The sequence below is a fragment of the Globicephala melas genome, chromosome 8, assembly GCF_963455315.2.
Source record: "Globicephala melas chromosome 8, mGloMel1.2, whole genome shotgun sequence".
In the NCBI taxonomy this organism is placed as follows: domain Eukaryota; kingdom Metazoa; phylum Chordata; class Mammalia; order Artiodactyla; family Delphinidae; genus Globicephala; species Globicephala melas.
In genome coordinates, this window is record NC_083321.1 from 5368524 (window position 1) to 5385779 (window position 17256).

Below are 17256 nucleotides of genomic sequence, written 5' to 3' on the forward strand. Positions count from 1 at the left end.
AGAGACTGGTACCAGGGCTTGCCCTCAGGGCTGGGGTAGCCAGGAGAGCGGCTGGAGCACACAGTCCGGAGCCCTAACCTTGGATGGAGTCCTGAGCTCCCCAGCACCCGGGGCCGCAGCTGTCTGCCAAGGAGCACTGTGCCGTACGGCAGCAAGCACTCCCAGAAAGACCTTCTTGAACAGGGGTCCCTGTACATCTGAGGGGTCCCCTCCTCATCTCTCCCAGCCCCTCCAGAGTAGTGGCCACTAGGTAAGACGCCCCCCACAAGGGCAGTCCCAGTTCCCTGGGGTACCCTCTGCCCTGCTGGGGGCCAAGAGGGAAGAGCGTGGCCAGGCTGGGAGTTCCAGTGGGTCTGAGCACAGCAAAGGAAGGGGCTTGTCTACACGATCTGCCCTGCCCATCAACACCCAGGTCAGCTGGACATCCACAGTTATACCCACAATCTCCCCAAAACGCACATCCTTACCCCCAGGTGCACCCATCCAAACACCCACAAAAGCACACCTCAAGAGACCTGGATCACAGCCACATATTCACCCCAAGAAACACACCCAGAGATTCATACCCTCGCAAGTGTTGTCGCACTAGGTGGAATCGGATCCTAGATCCAGCTGTGGGGCCTGGGCACCTCCCCTTCCTGTCTGACTGAACCTCCCTCTCCTCCTGACTTAAATGGGTCTAGTTACCATCTCATAGGACTGCGGTGAAGATTATCACAGCAGCCTGAGTCCAGCACACGTAGGTGGTTGTTGCAATTCTCCCACCTCAGCCCCGCAAACTCAGACCCTCTCTCCAGGGACACCCCCCGATTGTTCCCTAGAGCCTCCTGGGCTGGGGGAGGGTACCGACGGCCCCGCAGCACCTGTGGAGGCAAAGGTGGCTGCTTTGGCCCCTTTCTACAACCGTACACAGAGCAGCCTGTGAGGAACCACCCTGTCTACCAGTGGAGGGACTCAGAGAGGAGAAGTGACTTACCTGGGGCCCCCCAGCCCAGCCCACATTCCCCACACAGCTTTCCAGGGCTGCTCTGGGCTCCCCAGCACCAGATCCACACTCCACTCCTCCCTGTGGCCAGCCCAGCCTCCTGGAATGAGGTGCGGCCACCCAAGAAGATCCATCCTCTTGCTGAGGGGGTAACCTGAGCTCCAGGGAGATCCACGGGAGGGAGCAGGGTTGGGGCATGGATGTCACCAAAGAGCATGAGATCTGACACTTAACAAATATTAAGAACCAAAATCCAACAGAGTAAATTTTAAAGATCTTATTGGCTTTATCCAGCGGTTCATGAATCGGGCAGCATCCCGTCCAGCAGACAGAAAGGAGCTACAAAGAAGTTGTGTAAAATGCAAGACTTTTATAGGCAGAAGGGAGCAGACACAAAGAAGTTATACTTAGGCAAAAAAGTGGGTTGGTTATTGCAAGATCACTTTCTTTTAGGCAATAGCAGGGGTCTATCAGGCAGATGAACCTGCTAGTGCTGGTCAGGCAATTCCTGATTGACTGGTTTAAGATACAATTTCCAGGAGAGCTGAAACTGTAATCAAGTTATCTCGGTTTGGTGACATGGGGCTTAGCATAAGTGACTCCACCTTGGGCCTCCTGTCTTGTTTTTTGCTTTTTTTTTTTTTAACTCTTTTTAAATTTTTTAATTTATTTATGTTGGCTGCACTGCCTTAGTTGTGGCATGTGGGATGTTCACTTGTGGCATGTGGGATCTTTAGTTGCGGCATGTGGACTCTTAGTTGTGGCATGCATTCGGAATCTATTTCCCGAACCTGGGATTGAACCCAGTCCCTGCACTGGGAGTGTAGAGTCTTACCCACTGGACCTCCAGGGAAGTCCCTGCTGTCTTGTTTTTAACCCAAGCAGTGTAGCATCTGTGGACTCAGTTTTCTCATCCTCAAATGGGGATTATAGTGCATACTTTAGCCCAGGCTTGGCTGGACAGGGGGCACCTGGCAGAAGGTAGCAGTGCCAGCAAACGGTTTTGTTTTTCTGGGTTTTTTTGTTTTGTTTTGTTTTGTTTGCGGTACGTGGGCCTCTCACTGCTGTGGCCTCTCCCGTTGTGGAGCACAGGCTCCAGACGCGCACGCGCAGCGGCCATGGCTCACGGGCCCAGCCACTCCGCGGCACGTGGGATCTTCCCGGACCGGGGCACGAACCCGTGTCCCCTGCGTCGGCAGGCGGATTCTCAACCACTGCGCCACCAGGGAAGCCCCAGCGAACGTTTTTTGACTTGTCCCAGGCACTGTACAGAGGACTTTATGTGCCATATTTCACTTAACCCTGTTGGGTAGCAGTTATGAGTCTCTGCCTTTTGCAGATGAGGCAATGGAGGCTCAGAGAGGTGATGTGATTTGCCCAAGGTCACACGGCTGGTGAGAGGCAGGGCCGGGGTCTTCCCTCTGCCAGAGTGTGTGTATACATGCACACAGGGCAGTGTGGTTCTGTGCCCGCTCCCAGACTGCCCTGGCTGGGCACCGGCTGTGATGGCGTTTGCCTTGTGGACGCAGGGAGGAAAATCAGGGTTGGGCAACTGCAGCTCAGCCCAGGGCCCTGGGAGTTGGGGCAAGCAGGCTGGCAGGGCAGTCTTGCTCTGTTTGTGCCAGGAGAGCCTGGAGGTCACCTGAGGCTGAGCTGGGCCAGGTAGGCGTGGGGTGAAGAGACGCAATCCCTGGGTGACTGCCCAGCTTGACTAAACAATAACCATCATAGAAATGAGACAGGTAGAGTGCTCTTGGGACTAGGGCGGGAGCTGTTATTATCCTATTATCTGTAGGAGGAGACTGAGGTTCAGAGAGAGCGAGAAGGCCATTCCCATGCAGGGACTTTGCAGGGAGTCCAAGCCTGGCCTCCGGACAGTGTGGGATGGGGGACTTATGGGGTGGGTGGCAGTCGAGATGGAGACCATGGCCCCCCACACGGGGGTCCATTTGCCCTTCCACTTCTTTGCTTGACCCCCACTCCTGTCCCCTGGGCTGACCCCGGCCGATGGACATCGCTGGGTGCCACCCCAGCTTTGGTCCCCACAGGCTGAGTACTCTCAGATGCGTGCCTTGCCTTCTCCGAGCCCCTTTCCAGGCAGGTCTGTAGGGAGCTGGGGCTGCTAGGTTCACTGGGTGTGGTTGTGCAGGTTGCTCACTGCACAAAGGTACCCTGCTGAGTGGTCACTTCCCTTCTGTCCTGCAAGGGATGCATGTACCTGGGGGAGGGGCATCTTTTCCCAACTAGTGCACAGGAGCCATAGGGGGCTAGCGCAGCCCTGTGGGAACAGCGTGTGTAAAAAAGCGTTCCGACAAGGAGGGAGATGGTCGTCTTTTGGTCTGACCCCTTGGCTCAGGCTTCCCAGATGGATGGTTGATAACGGGACCTGCAGAAGGACTGCCCAGAAAATGCTTCCCTCAGTAGACAAGGCAGTGACTCAGCCCCAGCTAGAGAGGCCCCTGCTGGAGACCACCTGCCCCAGGGTCTATATCCACGGGGAACGACTACCATATGGCCTCTCCTTCAGACTCAGCAGCCCTGGTGCCAAGGCTGCTGCTTTCCTGCTCCTCTACCTTCCCAGCAGAAGAGCTGAGCGCACGGAGGGCAGGGAGTGCAGGGCAAATCCCATAGACTCCCTGCAGGGTCCCCCACCTACCTGCTCCCAGCAGAGAGTCCATGAGACACCCGCCCTAAGTCTAAGGCGTGGTCTAGCTGGCTCTGCCCCCCACTGTGATCCTGGGCTGGGCACTCAACCTGGCCATCTCCCCCTTCTCTAAAGAGGCTCTCAGTGCCACCTGCAGAGAGAGGGTGGGGGGGTCTGAGAAAGGGTCCGTGAACTGCAGGGGACTGTACTATTATTAAGCTCCAAGTACGCTAGTGGGGTGGGGAGTGGGGAGGGAGGGCTCAGGAAGCTCTCTTTAACTCACAGGAGCCCAGCCCCTGGCCCACACTCAGAACCCAGGCTGGGGCGAGACTGGGGCAGTGGGAGAGACAGCAGCCCCAGGATGGCAGAGGGAGGTGGGTGTCAGGTTCGTGGCTGTTGATGCGGGGGTAGCGGTGAACCTTGGGTCTGCCCAGGGCAGCAAAGCTTTGGCCCAGTTGCCTCCCCTCCTGAGCCTTAGTTTCCCCCCAGGTAAACTTCAGCTCTGGGTCTGGACCTCCGTGAGTCCCTCCTTCAGGGAGTGGGATGGTCTGCCCAGGACCCAGGGCCTGGCCAGTCACACAGTCAGTGCACAAGAGTATATGTGGAGGGGGCGTGTTCCTGCAGCCGTGGCCCTGTCACCAGATCTGAGGGTGCCAACACTCCAGCTCAGCCACTGAGAAGGATGGATCAAACGCTCCACCATTGCGACTTCCCTGGCGGTCCAGTGGTTCAGACTCCGGCACTTCCACTGCAGGAGGTTCAGGTTGGATCCCTGGTCAGGGAACTAAGAACCCACTCCACAATTTAAGTGGGACTGCAGACACTTTCTCCGGATACTCCCTCTCCCCCTCCCCCCTTCAGGGGAGGGCACCCAAGGAAGCAGGAAGGCAGGGCACTGGGAACGGGCCCTGCAGGAACATAAGCCTACATCAGAACCAGCCCCGTTGTCCTGGCGATGGCTCCTGTCCCAGGCACCTCAGGTGCCCACGGGGGCAATTAGCGAGTGTGGGAGGAGTTTCCACAGTGGCAGTCCCCAGGGGGTGCGGCTGGGGCTTAGGCAGGGGGCAAGGGCTGGCAGGCCCTTCCTCCTTTGTCCGGGCACACTAGGCCTTTGTTCTCAGCGGGCTCTCTCTGAGGACGGGACCAGGACCATGGGTGGGGGGCGAACTTGCCTTAGAGTGCCCACAGCCCTGGGGGGAATCCTGAACCAGCAGGGAGAGGGAGCAGAAGAGGGGACAGAGTCCCACTTCTGGGCCCAGCATCCACTTGGGGAGACCTCCTCCCCCAGGTGCAGAAGCCTTCCCTGACCCCAAGAGGCTGGGCACTGCAGCTTACCATTGGCTCCTGGTGCTAGTGAAGACCTTCCAGCAGCCAATGGGCAGCCTCAGTGAGCCCTGAGGCGCCAGGGCTGGGCTCGGAGGGGCGGGGCTGTGAGGGGAGTGAGGGTTGGAGGGGAAGGAGCCACTGGTCCGGGGTTGATGCTGGAAGGCGTTCCATCTGATTGCATACGGGCTTCTGCTCAGACTTTATTCCAGGCCTCCCCAGGAGCCTTCGGGTCCCCTAAGCCCAGCCTGTGCCCCTAACCTCACCCTCCTTCAGCGCCAGCTTGATGCTTGCAAGGGCCCAGGCACCAGGACAGCTCCGTGGGCGGATGATGGGCCTGGGTCCTCAAAACCTCACTCTCTCACCTTCCTTCATCCTCGATCCTGACATAGTCCACGGGAAAGAAGCTGAGGCATCCATCCCGGCTGTAAAGTGCGGTGCCTACTTGGAGGCTGGCATCCACCGTTCAGGCAATTGGGGTTGGGGGACCCTGAGTCTCTGGTACCCTCAGAAGTGGGACCTTCAGAATCGGGTGTCCAGGGAGGAGGTGGAGCCTCGATGGGACCTGGCGGGGCTCTCGATACGGGGGGCCCTGGACCGAGTCAGCAGCCCGTGGAAAGTCTTGCCTCGGGTCTGGGGCTTGCGCCGCGGCGGCCTGGGCTCCTCCGGGGGCTGAACCACGATGCGGGGCACCTCGGGCCTCGTGGCTCCCCGGGTTCCTGCCAGCTGCTGGGCCTCAAAGATGGCTTGGGCCCCAGGCAGGCGGGCCTGCGGCCTCGGGGGTGGCCCAGATGCCGACGCGGGCAGCTGGGCCAGCTGGGCCTTGATCTCCCGCTGCAAGTCCTGTTCGGACAGGGCCACGCTGTGCACCTGTGGGGAGCAGTTGATACTGAATCTGCCTGGCCTGGGGGAGGGCAGGAAGCGATGAGATCCCTGTGGGGCGGGCAGGACACAGCCGCAGGAAGTGGCTGAGGGCTGAGGGGCTGACAGACAAAGAGACTAAAGGAGCCACCGAAAGCCACTTGAGGCCTGGGGTTTCCACATTCTCTGCTGCTCAGAGGACAAGAACTGAGCCCCGGTTCTTACTCTGACTTCCCCCTCTGGGACTCAGTTTCCGCAACTGTGCAGGGGGGCTGGGCCATTGCAGAGGGCGGGCAAGGGGCACCCACCTGGGGCATGAAGACCTCCTCCTGCAGCTGGGTGGGCGGGATGGCTCGAAGGGCGCCGAGCGTCTCCAGGAGCCCCGGGCAGGCCAGGCGCTGTTCAGTGGTGCCCAGTGCCAGGCGTACCAGTGTCAGACCCACGCGGAACAGCACCTTCACACCTGCAGGCCGGGGGCTCACTCAGTTGGGGGGCCAGCCCTGGGCTTCCTCAGTCTGCACCTGAACCTGCCCTCAGCCAGACTCCTTCCACCCTCCTGCAGCTCTGCTGCCGTGACCCAATGACTGAGAGCACGGTGGCAATCTGAGAGCTCTGGCCAGCATGTCTCAGCGGCCACAGACACTTGTGGGCAGAGCAGCCTGCCAGGAGCCAGGGGCTACTGAACGCCTCACGCCAAGCCTTCTCATTCTGGGCCTCAGCTCCTCGTCCCTCCAAGGAGGGGCTGGGTGGTGACGTGAAGGCCTTTCCAGCTCAGACCTGTGGGCTTCTGATTCTAGAAAGATTCTAGCCAGAACTCCTCACCTCTAAGCCAAGAACATAGGACACACATGCACACAAACACGCACACACGCACACACACACATGGGTGTGACCTTGGGCCTGTTCCTGGAGCCTCAGAATTCCTTCCTGGTAGCCTCGGGTCTGCTGAGAACAGCAGTCAGGGGACCAGCGAGGTCTGGTGACAACTGTGACTTGTAAAGGGACAGCAGCGACTACTAACGGTGTCACCGTTATGAAAGGGAGCCTGAGGCAGAGGGCAAGGGTAGCTCAGCCACCCTGACGGGGGGCCCTGCCCTGCCCCGCCCTCGAGGTCTGAGTCTGCAGGGGAGGCCATGTAGATGGCAACTTGGACACCCGTGGCCAGAGCTCTAAGCCAGCCTGAAGCCAACTGGGCATACAGCAGGTGCTCAATAGATGTACTGATTGATTTCTACCATTTTTTGGTCCAACCACCCTGCTCTTGGCCTGGCACTTCTCCCATGTCTGCACCCCCACGTCAGTCGTCTGTAGCCTGGCCTCTCCGCCTCCACACTGGCCCTGCAAGTTTGCCTCTTCCATAGAGCAGCCGCGAGCACCTTTAAACTCTCCTCCTGCTGCCCCCCTACACTCTGGCACATCCTTTGTTTTATTTCCTTCACAGAACTTCTGACAATCTATAAATATCTTGTTAATTTAGTACCGTCGCCTCCCATCCCCACTTCCACCAGAATGTAGGTCTCACTCACTCAAGTGGCCCTGGCTTCCGGAGCAGCGCTGGCCTCCGAGAGCGCTCACCAGGGCCCGTGGGGCTCCATCGGCCATGCCCCCACTGTGCCCGCTCCCTGAGCTGGCTCACTGCTGTGATCTCTGCAGCGCCCCCCGACTCCAGCCCTCCCCCAAGCAGATGGTGCCCTCCCTGTGGTGGTCTCACTGCTGGGGGTGGGGGCTATCATTCATAACATTGGTGATCCGTGGCCAAGGGCTGGGCCGTTTCCCCAGAGCCACAGGGCGCTGTCACCCTCAGCACACCCCAGCACCCAGACCCCAGACCAGGACTGGCAGTGGCGGTGGGGCAGAGCAGAGCTGGCACCCTCATCCCCTCTGCACACCAGGCACCCGAGGCTTCCGGCCCCAGTTCCCACGCCTGCCCCCGCCCACCTGGCCAGCCACACACTCACCCTCACTAAGGAAAGCGTCCCAGACACGCAGCACCGTGGGGAAGGGCAAGGAGCGGGCGAAGAGGCACAGGAACCACTCGGGCAGGTAGAGCAGGGGCCCAACGCCCACCTGCTGCAGGTGCTTGTGCACACGCGGGAGCAGCCGCCGCAGCAGGGCCGTGAACACCTCGGCGTCCAACCGTACACCCTCCTGTGGCCACTTCCGTCAGCATCTCCACTCCCGGTCCCCAGGTCCCCACCCAGTCCCCAGGCCCCTCCCCACCCCCCGCCCAGGCCCTCCCCCTGTGCCCTCTGGCCCCATCCCAGCCTCTCACCATATGGGGCCCGTAGTAGCCAGGGAGGTAAACCTCGCAGATCTGTACCAGGCACCAGAAGGCCTCCTGGGGGCGGGCACAAGCCTTGAGTGCCCACCGCAGAGGGGGCCACGGAGGGGACCACAGGGCGGGGGAAAGGGGTGCAGGGGAGGGTCTGGACACCATCTGGGGTGACTCTGGAGCCAGGAGCCTGGACTCAGTGCTGGGGCTGGTAAGGAGGGGCAGGTCTTACCAAAAAGCTTCCTGTTGCCCAGATAGAGGCCAACAAGGGGTGTAGGGAGTTGGAAGTCACAGGGCTCAGGGGGTTGAATTTGAGGGTCACAGGGTAGGGGCTCACTGGTCAAGGCTAGGGAGGGTCCCAAAGTTCAAGTCTTGGGTTCTTGGGGTCACTGGGGTCAGGGATCATGGTCACAGGGTTCAGAATCAGAAGTCATGAGGTCAAGGTAATAACAACCAGACTCCTAGATCATTGGGGCAAATGTCAGGGCTCAGGGTTCCATGTTCCTGCAGTCAAGGTCGTTGGGTTTGAAGGTCGCTGAGGTTGGTGGTCATGAGGCCCTGGGTCACTCACTAGGACAGGTTTGGGTAGGAGTCAAGGATCCCAGGTCCCTGAGGCCAGAGTTCCTGGGGATGGAGGGGTCATGGGTCCAGGGCACAGGATTACTAGGTCCCTAGGTCACCAGCGTTGGGGGTCATGGATCACTGGGGTTAGGGGGTCAGGGTCTTGGGTCCCCGTAGCAGGGTTGAGGGTACTCACCTCTGGGGGCAGATACATGAGCAGCACGGCAGCCACAGGGCCCTGGGCCTGGCAGTAGCCCTGTTCCGGCCGATATAGGGTGTAGGCCTTGAGTACCTGGAGGAGCCCCTGCTGCCTGTGCCAGAAGACCCCGTTAGGGGCCAGTCCTCCGGGCATCCCTTCCCCACCCTCTGGCGGCCCTTTCCCAGGCCTCAGCCCCCTGAGGGCCTTGCTGGGTCCTCTGAGATGCAAAGATATAAAGCTGGAGCGGGGGTGGGGGGTGGGGGGGTGGGGTGGGGTGGTACTAGGCCAAAGCACCTGGGGGTTGTGGGGCTGGGGGTCCCTGGGCATCACTGGCCTCGTACCCGTGACCCTGGGGTGACACAAACATCTCATGCAGAGGGAACTGGCGGTGCAGGTCCCTGCCGATGGTCTCCATCCACTGTGGGTCCCCAGGGGCCTCAGCCAGTTCCTGTGGGTGGACAAAAAGGTGAATGTGAAGGCCCAGAGTGGTGAAGGGCCAGGGAAGGGAGGTGGGACCCCTGCCAGTTCCCTCACCTGATAAGTGTCACGGCTGTTCTGCTGACACACATGGGCCCCGCACAACAGGGGCCAGCACCGGGCCCGCAGGGCCGAGGGGATGCCTTTCCGGCACTGCATCTTTACCTGTGGGTGAGGCCAAGGGACCCCGTTAGGCCAGCCACACCAGCTTCCCCTGCTCCTGTCGGCAGGCGCCAAGCACAACCTGTCATCAGGCAAGAGCCACTTTGGGTAGCATGGAGAAAAGGCAGGAGGTACTGGGACATGGGAGGGGTGAATTTTGCCTGGGTATGGGCCGAGGCAAAGGGGGCTGAGCCACGGAGGCCTGGGTGGGACCACTCTCCCCCTTACCTTCTTGTACCGCCGAGACATGGTTTTCTCCCAGTGTGAGGTCATCTCTACCCACTTCATCTCCCGCTGGCGGATAAGGTCTGCAGGAGGGTGACCTGGCCTGGGGACATATGGCACAGGTGTCCAGGCGCTGGGCAGCTGTTACCCAGAGCCCACATTTGCCACCCTTCATGCTACCTGGGTGAGCCTAACTCCTGGCCCTGGAGATCTCTGGGAATCTCTGGGGCGGGGTGGGGACCTGTCACCCAGGAGTTGCCAGTGGTTGTCATGGGGACAGGAAAGGATGTGGCTCCGATGTGGGTGGAAGCAGGAGAGACTGAAGGGGGTGTGTAGGTGTGTGTTGAGGGAGGGGCTTGTTGATTGTCCCCCAGGATAGGGACACAGAAAAGTCATCAGGGAAGTTGGGTAGACAGAGTCCTAGACTAGAAGCCAGGAGTTGTGAGTTTGGGTCTGATTCTGTCTCTGATCTGCTGTGTGATCTTCCTAACTGTTTCTGGACTTGTCTTCCTGTCTGTACATGAGGAATGCAGAGGATTGGTGGGGGAAGAAGTGTGGGTTCTGTGATCTGGATCTGGGATTCCCAGGCCAGATTAAAAGGAGAAGAATGTTTGGCCCCAGAGGTGGGTGGAAACCCTCAGAAACTGAGAGTAAAAGAGACATACAGGAGCCACCCCCCACAGCCCTGCTAACCTTAGGATTCCATCTGGAACCCGAGAAGGGATGATAGTGGCTGAGTCCCCAGACCCGCCCAGGACCCTCGAGGTTGGACCTCACTCTAGAATTCAGCCCTCAGCTCCCACCCTTATTCCCAGCACCCCACCGCCCTACTCCATCCCTTCCCTACTTACCCTGGCTCTGCTGAGCTGCCCCCAATGAAGCCATAGCGGTCAGCCTGGCGATATGGGCCGGGCCCACTCAGCTCTGAGTCAGACCCCAAAGAGCTGGAGTCATCCTGCAGCTCACCAGGCTGCACCAGGTCCTCCCCCAGGGCCTGGGCCATGGTGCTGCAGACGCCTGATGCCATAGGCTGCAACATGTGGGGAAAGCCAACATGAGAGGCGGCTCCTAGCCAGCCTGGGGCCTGGGCTCCTATCCAGCCAGGCCCCAGCCCCAGGACCTGACTGCGTGGTCAGAGGGAGCAGATTTCAGGGTATCTCTCCAAGCCCCTTCTGTCCCCTCTTCTCTTGTGGGGTGGGGGTGGAGCATGGGCCCAGAAGTGGCAGAAAGGCCAGGCCCCTGTCCCCTGCAGCCCAGCTTACCTCCTTGCTGCACCTCACCTCCTCCTCTCACTTCCTCCTCAGCCACAGCTTCGTCAACCAGCCGGGGGGCCCCTCCTAAGTGCGTGTGGGGGGGTAGTTACCCCTTCCTGTCCCGGGCTCTTCCGGCCTGCCCCACTGGCCCTGGGCCATGGGCTCCTCCCACCATCCCGGTGGGCTGGGTGGGTGCAGGCTTGGGTTCCTGTGCTGGGTGTGATGCGGCCAGGGCCTGCCAGAGGTAGAGAGGGCAGGCTGCCTCCAGATTTGAGGTCACTGGCATGTAAAACACTCGATTCAGGGTCCAACGAGTATCATGGTGTATTTAGTGTTTGCTCTTTACAAAGTAATACTTTCAACATGCACACAATGTAGCATTACTATGCTACTCAAAAGGCAAGGATGAGACATTACAAAAAGTAATAATTTAGCATGCACCACAGGCAGTGTGGACCAAAATGAGCTCGGAGTTCAGCAACAGGTGTCTGGATCTACCTAGCCAGTCGCCCGAGGGCCCCAGACTCAGGAGGTAGAGGTCCTCCGTGAATTCGAGGCTAACTCTTACTATCTCTGAGCCTCAGTTTCCTTTCCTGCACTTCAAGGGCTTAATCTGCACTGTTTGGGGAGACCCAATGAGTTACCAATGAGGTCACACAACCTTCCCGACCAGGACAGAAGTGGGAAGGACTGCTTAGCCCTTGAAAGAGAAAAACAACTTCCACAGTACTTCCGACCGCACCTCCTCCGAACAGCCGAGGGTAACTCAAGGGCGGAGCTAGGCTTGACCTCGCCCCATGAAGCCCCGCCCACAGGGCAGGCTCCGCCCCAGACACACGAGTCAGTCCAAGTCCGGTCCCCTGACCGAGGCCCCGCCTCCCGGGCCGCCGCGACCCCTGCGCCCTGCGTCCGGCGGAGGCGCTAGAGCGCAGGGGCAGCGGGCGGGGCGGGGCGGGGCGGGGCGGGGCAGGAGGCCTAGGAGGCGGGGCGGCGAGCCGGGGCGGGCGGAAGGAGCGCCAGGCCGGAAGGAGGCAGCGGGAGGGCGGGAGGCAGGAGCGGGCCCGGAGCTGCTGGGGCCAGAGCGGCGGCGCCGCCATGTCCGACAGCGAGAAGCTCAACCTGGACTCTATCATCGGGCGCCTGCTGGAAGGTTGGCCGGGGCAGGGGAGGTGGGCGCCGGCCGCGCCCTGGTCCCCTGCCCGGCCCGGAAGTGGCGCGCGGGTGGACTTGCCCCTCCCAGGACCAGCTTAGACTGGGCGGGGACGGGCCGCGAGGTCCCGTGGCCGCAGGTGCCCCCCTTCCCAATTGCGGCGCCCCTGGGAGGTCTGGGGTTGCTCCCCTTGCCAGAGCAGGGCGGGGGCGCACGGGTTAGCCAGGGCTCTTGGGGTTAGAAAGAAATCCGAGAAGCCTAGACCCCCCAAGCAAGGGGTCCTGTGTTCTGAGGTTTTGGCAGCCCTCCGCGCACAGCAGTCCCCTTTCGAGTGTCTTGAGGGTAGTTGGGGGTCTCGTCCCTTGAGGCTTGAGGCGGGGGTCCCAGGAGGCTGAGCAGCAACAGCTGCCCCTGGGCGAGGCGGGGCCCGGGAGGCCCAGGCGCCCCCGAGAAGTGCCTACGGGGCCACCCATGTCACCCACCCTCTTCTCGCCTGAGGGTCCTGACGCCTCATTCCACTCCCAGTGCAGGGCTCGCGGCCTGGAAAGAATGTACAGCTGACAGAGAACGAGATCCGTGGTCTGTGCCTCAAATCCCGGGAGATTTTCCTGAGCCAGCCCATTCTTCTGGAGCTGGAGGCACCCCTCAAGATCTGTGGTGAGCCCCCTGCCCAGGCCCCTTTGCTTCCTGAAAGTGGGTACCCACCACCACCAGCCAAAGTCCCTGGATCTCTCCACCCTTGAGTCCAACCCTGGCCCTGGGTTCAAGTTCAGACTGCATCTAGTGCTGACCTGGTTCTCTGGGTCACAGGCGACATTCATGGCCAGTACTACGACCTTCTGCGGCTGTTCGAGTACGGCGGCTTCCCTCCAGAGAGCAACTACCTGTTTCTGGGGGACTACGTGGACAGGGGCAAGCAGTCTTTGGAGACCATCTGCTTGCTGCTGGCCTATAAGATCAAGTACCCCGAGAACTTCTTTCTGCTCCGTGGGAACCACGAGTGCGCCAGCATCAACCGCATCTACGGCTTCTACGATGAGTGTGAGTGGGCGGAGCCTCTGGGGCTGAAGGTCGCCATTCAGTGCGACCCTCGTGTTGACCTGGTGGCTGGGGTAGCAGTGTTTGACAAACACCTGCTAGACTGAGTTCTGTGAAGGCAGGGCCAGTTCACGTCTCTCCGCCCTGCCCTCCTGGCATGGGTCCTGGCGCTCAGGAGGGACGTGGTGAATGGTTGCCGACTGAAGGGCTGCCAGCATTCTAATGCAGGGCCTTGCCTGCCGACACCCCCCTCCAGTGCATCCGTTACTTAAGCACTTAGGATGCCTGTCTGGACTGGACTCTCTTGGCCAGAAGCTGAGAGAGACCAGACCCGGTCTTGGCCTGGCTCTGCTCATGTGCAGGGGGGTGAGTGCCAACCCTGAGGTTGTTCCAGAACTGGAACTTGGGGGTTCCTGTGGACTCAGCTGCCTTAGAATTCGTCCTGGGAGGCAGTGGGGTGGGGATTGGCCCGGGGGGGGGTTCCCTTCTTGCCTTCCATTCTCTTCTCCCAGCTGTGTCTGAACAACACACAATGTGCCCTGGAAGGCCCAGAGACCCACACTGAGGGTGGGGCAGACAGGCCTTCTCGTGAGCCCTCTCCTTCCTCTGGGCAGGCAAGAGACGCTACAACATCAAACTATGGAAAACCTTCACCGATTGCTTCAACTGCCTGCCTATTGCTGCCATTGTGGATGAAAAGATCTTCTGCTGTCACGGGGGTGAGGGCGGCTCTGGGCCGCATGGCAAGGGAATGCTTGGGCAGGACGAGCCTGGCCACATCCCTGGGGGATTTGGGACAGAAGTGTTAGCTGAAGGACACATTCTCAGCCACCTGGAACAGCTCTCCCTGGAGCCCTGGTTTGGATATCACTTCTTCCACAAAGTCCCCCCGCACCCCAGCATTAGGCTGCACTCACTGTCATGTCGTGGCCTCGGTTTCTTGCGTGGAGTTTGCTTGTCTTTTTCCAGGGAGCACTGTGCTCCTGGAAGGGACAGGGACTTGAAGAGGCAGAAGGCGATGAGCTCTGCCTGTCTAGGCTCCCAGGAATCCAGGAGAGGGCGGCGGGTTGAGGGAACAGAGGCTGATTGGCAAAGGCTTCCTGGAGAAGGGAGGGCCCTTGTTTTGAGGCTTGAGGAAGTGACCTGCCCCCGGTGCCCCCCAGGCCTGTCCCCGGACCTACAGTCCATGGAGCAGATCCGGCGTATCATGCGGCCTACAGACGTGCCAGACCAGGGCCTGCTGTGTGACCTGCTGTGGTCTGACCCTGACAAGGACGTGCAGGGCTGGGGCGAGAATGACCGTGGCGTCTCCTTTACCTTTGGAGCTGAGGTCGTGGCCAAGTTCCTGCACAAGCACGACCTGGATCTCATCTGCCGGGCACACCAGGTGGGCTGGCAGCTCTGGTCTGGGTGGCAGCGGGGGCCGGGCAGCAGCACCTGCTGAACTAACTGTCCCCACCCTCGTCCAGGTGGTAGAAGATGGCTATGAGTTCTTTGCCAAGCGGCAGCTGGTGACACTCTTCTCAGCTCCTAACTACTGTGGCGAGTTTGACAACGCAGGCGCCATGATGAGCGTGGACGAGACGCTCATGTGCTCCTTCCAGGTGGGGGTGGAGATGGGGATGGAAGGGGCGGGAGGGGCCCATGGCTCAGCCCCATGAGCCTGACCAGCTTGCCTCTTTTAGATCCTCAAGCCCGCCGACAAGAACAAGGGGAAATATGGGCAGTTCAGCGGCCTGAACCCTGGAGGCCGGCCCATCACCCCGCCCCGCAACTCCGCCAAAGCCAAGAAATAGCCCCCGTGTGCCCGCCCTCTGCCCCAGACGGTGGATTGTACAGAAATCACGTAGCTGTGAGGGTTCGTGCTGGCCCCCTAGGGCCGCCCATCACAGGGAACACGGAGCCTTGGTGTATTTTTCTTTTTTTTATGAATCAATAGCAGCGTCCAACCCCCAGGGCTCCTTCCACCTGCACCTGCAGTGGCTGCAGGCAGGATCCTGGGGCTGAGGCTGCAGCTCAGGGCAGAGCAGGGCCAGATTGTGGGTCCCCAGCCTTGCTTGGCCTCAGGGCTGGCAGCCGGATCCTGGGGCGACCCATCTGGTCTCTCGAATAAAGGTCAAAGCTGGATTCTCGCCATGGCGTCTGTCTCCCTTGTCCGAAATGCCGCGCCTGGCGACCTCTTCTGCCTAGGGCCACTTGGGAGGCTTGCTGGGCATGGGGCCCGAGCGAGGGAAACACCAGCCACACGCTCAGGTCACAGGGGCCTTTGGAATTTCCAAGTCAGGGCCAGAGAGTTTTGGAAAAGCAAGCAAAACAGTGTGTGCCGGGCACAGGGGATCCTCGAGGTGTACCCAGGATCTGAGGGAGGGACAGGTCCTGGTTGGCAGAGAAGGTGGATCAGCAGGGGCCAGCAGCCCCACCGAGGTTTTCTTCTTAGGGAGGTGGGCTTAGAGAACGCAGGCCCCCAACCCTGCCGCATGGTTGGATAAAGAGGTGAGGGGCCTCCCAGCAGGTGGCAGCTCGGCACCAAGACTGGGAACAGACATGATCGACTGGGGGCCGAAGGGAGACGACAGGACCCAGGCCAGTCACAGATAGCCGAGCAGGGCCTGGGGGAGGCGGCAGGACCAGCCAGCTGAGCTCCAGCACAGCCCACCTCTACCACCCACCCTGGAGGAGAGCTGGCCCCGCCCCTGGTTGGCGCTGGGAGATGGGGAGGCTGGGGCTTCCTCTGGTCCAGTCCTCCAAGGACCTCTCAGCTCAGCCTTCCCCCTCACTGTCTTCAGCCAGCACGGGGCTGGGCCCCTGGGGAGAGTGTGCAGGGGCCAGGATGGAGCCAAAGAACAGCGAGCGGAACTGGCGAGAAAACAGAGGAAGCCAAGTGAGCTCTGGAGGCTGCTCCCTCCGCCTCCCATCCCTGCCTCCGTCTCCAGCCAGCCCCTACCTTCTTGGGTGGGGGAGTCCCAGGCACTGTGCTGGGCTCGGTGTCATCTTCCTCCTCTGAGTGGGAGCCAGGGCTACAGTGGGGCTGGAAGCCAGGTGAAAGGGAGGTGGAGGGCAGTGTCCGTGAGCTCTCACTGCCCACAGTGGTTTCCATGGCGATCATGTACGAGTCAATGTCATCAAGGGCAAAGTCGTCCAGGTGGGGCGTGCTGTAAGCAGAGACGGCTTAGCAAGGGCAGGGAGAGAAGAGGGGGAACAGAGGCAGGGCCCCACCTTGGAGGGCTCAGCGGGTGGCTGCAAAAGCCCTGTGACCGTTGGTGACCTCTTGGTTTTATTACTTCCTGATTTGGTGGGAGGGGAGAGGATGCCTGGGGTTAAGTGGCTGCTTCCTGGAGGGGGTGGACCTGGAATCCTTTCATCAGAGTTGAGGTAGAGGCCTGAGGGAGACATCTTGGGGGCCGGTTTAGCTCAGCTGGGGGAGGGGAGCAGCAAGTTCTGTAAGCTGGGCCACCTGGGGCCCAAGCCCGTACCTTCCCAGGGGACAGGAACCGGAGCGCACTGGGGCCCAGGGACATGCTGGGCAGAGGGCCAGGCCAAACTTCCTCTGCTTAAACTACACTGGGCCCATCCTCCCCAACCCACCTGCCCTTTCAGCCACCGGCTTCCCCAGTCCCAGGCAGCCCCCCGCTTCCCGGCAGCCCTTTCCCTCCTTGGCCTGGGAGGAGGCTCGGAGGGGAGGCCTCAGCCAGAGAAGGAAGCCAGCCCGACCCTGGGGACACTTCCCTGGGTGGGGGGAGTCTCTGAGTACAGCTGCCCAGTAAGGTTGAGCTTGCAGGGCTGGGGCCCAACAGGAAGTGGGGGGAGGGGAGGCGCTGACGCTGGAAGCAGCAGGCTCCCCAGGGTGCACAGAGGTGGGGAGGAGGAGTGGGTGGGGAGCGCTCTCACCTGTGAGCCTGAAGCTGAGGCGCTGGCTGCTGGAGCTCCGGGGCACGCAGGTCCTGGGGGTGCGGGTCCGGCTCTGAGAGCGTGGCCAGGACAAAGTGGCCGTCTAGCAGAGAGTCCTTGATGGCAAAGATGGCTGGCCTGGCAGGTGACGGGTCCAGGCAAGGTCAAGGCCCTTTGGCTCCTGGCATCCCAGATCCCTCCCCCGCCTGTCCTGAGGC

The 17256-nt window shown here is 60.8% G+C and overlaps 3 protein-coding genes across 12 annotated transcripts in view; 1 reads left to right on the forward strand and 2 right to left on the reverse strand.

Moving 5' to 3' along the window:
- Positions 1-5172: 5172 nt before the first annotated feature.
- TBC1D10C (TBC1 domain family member 10C) lies at positions 5173-11009 on the reverse strand. The gene is made up of 10 exons (XM_030833370.3): positions 10972-11009; positions 10561-10739; positions 9713-9812; positions 9380-9487; positions 9187-9293; positions 8843-8957; positions 8086-8151; positions 7772-7961; positions 6122-6276; positions 5173-5822 (listed from the first exon to the last, which is right to left on the reverse strand). Exons 2-10 carry the CDS (start codon positions 10734-10736, stop codon positions 5475-5477), a joined length of 1365 nt encoding a protein of 454 aa, XP_030689230.3. The 5' UTR covers positions 10737-10739; positions 10972-11009; the 3' UTR covers positions 5173-5474.
- Positions 11010-11960: 951 nt separating this feature from the next.
- PPP1CA (protein phosphatase 1 catalytic subunit alpha) lies at positions 11961-15282 on the forward strand. The gene is made up of 7 exons (XM_030833376.2): positions 11961-12112; positions 12638-12769; positions 12923-13153; positions 13765-13869; positions 14314-14537; positions 14620-14754; positions 14836-15282. The coding sequence occupies exons 1-7, from the start codon at positions 12058-12060 to the stop codon at positions 14944-14946; spliced, it is 993 nt and encodes a 330-aa protein (XP_030689236.1). The 5' UTR covers positions 11961-12057; the 3' UTR covers positions 14947-15282.
- Positions 15060-17256, reverse strand: part of RAD9A (RAD9 checkpoint clamp component A) — a 65742-nt gene continuing 63545 nt past the window's right edge. For all 10 annotated transcript variants that reach the window (XM_060302866.1, XM_060302865.1, XM_060302864.1 and 7 more), the window contains 3 exons: positions 17039-17176; positions 16095-16302; positions 15060-16006 (listed from right to left, as the gene is read on the reverse strand). In XM_060302866.1, coding sequence (XP_060158849.1) covers positions 15911-16006; positions 16095-16302; positions 17039-17176 — 442 coding nt within the window. In that variant the 3' untranslated portion in view covers positions 15060-15910. The remainder of the gene's footprint in view (positions 16007-16094; positions 16303-17038; positions 17177-17256) is intronic.

Excerpts from the sequence above, each read along its gene's own strand:
- TBC1D10C (XM_030833370.3), bottom strand. The coding sequence starts at position 10,736 with ATGGCATCAGGCGTCTGCAGCACCATGGCCCAGGCCCTGGGGGAGGAC. Across the intron at positions 8,152-8,842 it reads TCATGTATCTGCCCCCAGAG|GAGGCCTTCTGGTGCCTGGT; the intron begins GTGAGTACCCTC and ends GCCCGCCCCCAG. Across the intron at positions 7,962-8,085 it reads GCTACTACGGGCCCCATATG|GAGGGTGTACGGTTGGACGC; the intron begins GTGAGAGGCTGG and ends AAGTGGCCACAG.
- PPP1CA (XM_030833376.2), top strand. The coding sequence starts at position 12,058 with ATGTCCGACAGCGAGAAGCTCAACCTGGACTCTATCATCGGGCGCCTG. Across the intron at positions 12,770-12,922 it reads GGCACCCCTCAAGATCTGTG|GCGACATTCATGGCCAGTAC; the intron begins GTGAGCCCCCTG and ends TCTGGGTCACAG. Across the intron at positions 14,538-14,619 it reads TCATCTGCCGGGCACACCAG|GTGGTAGAAGATGGCTATGA; the intron begins GTGGGCTGGCAG and ends ACCCTCGTCCAG.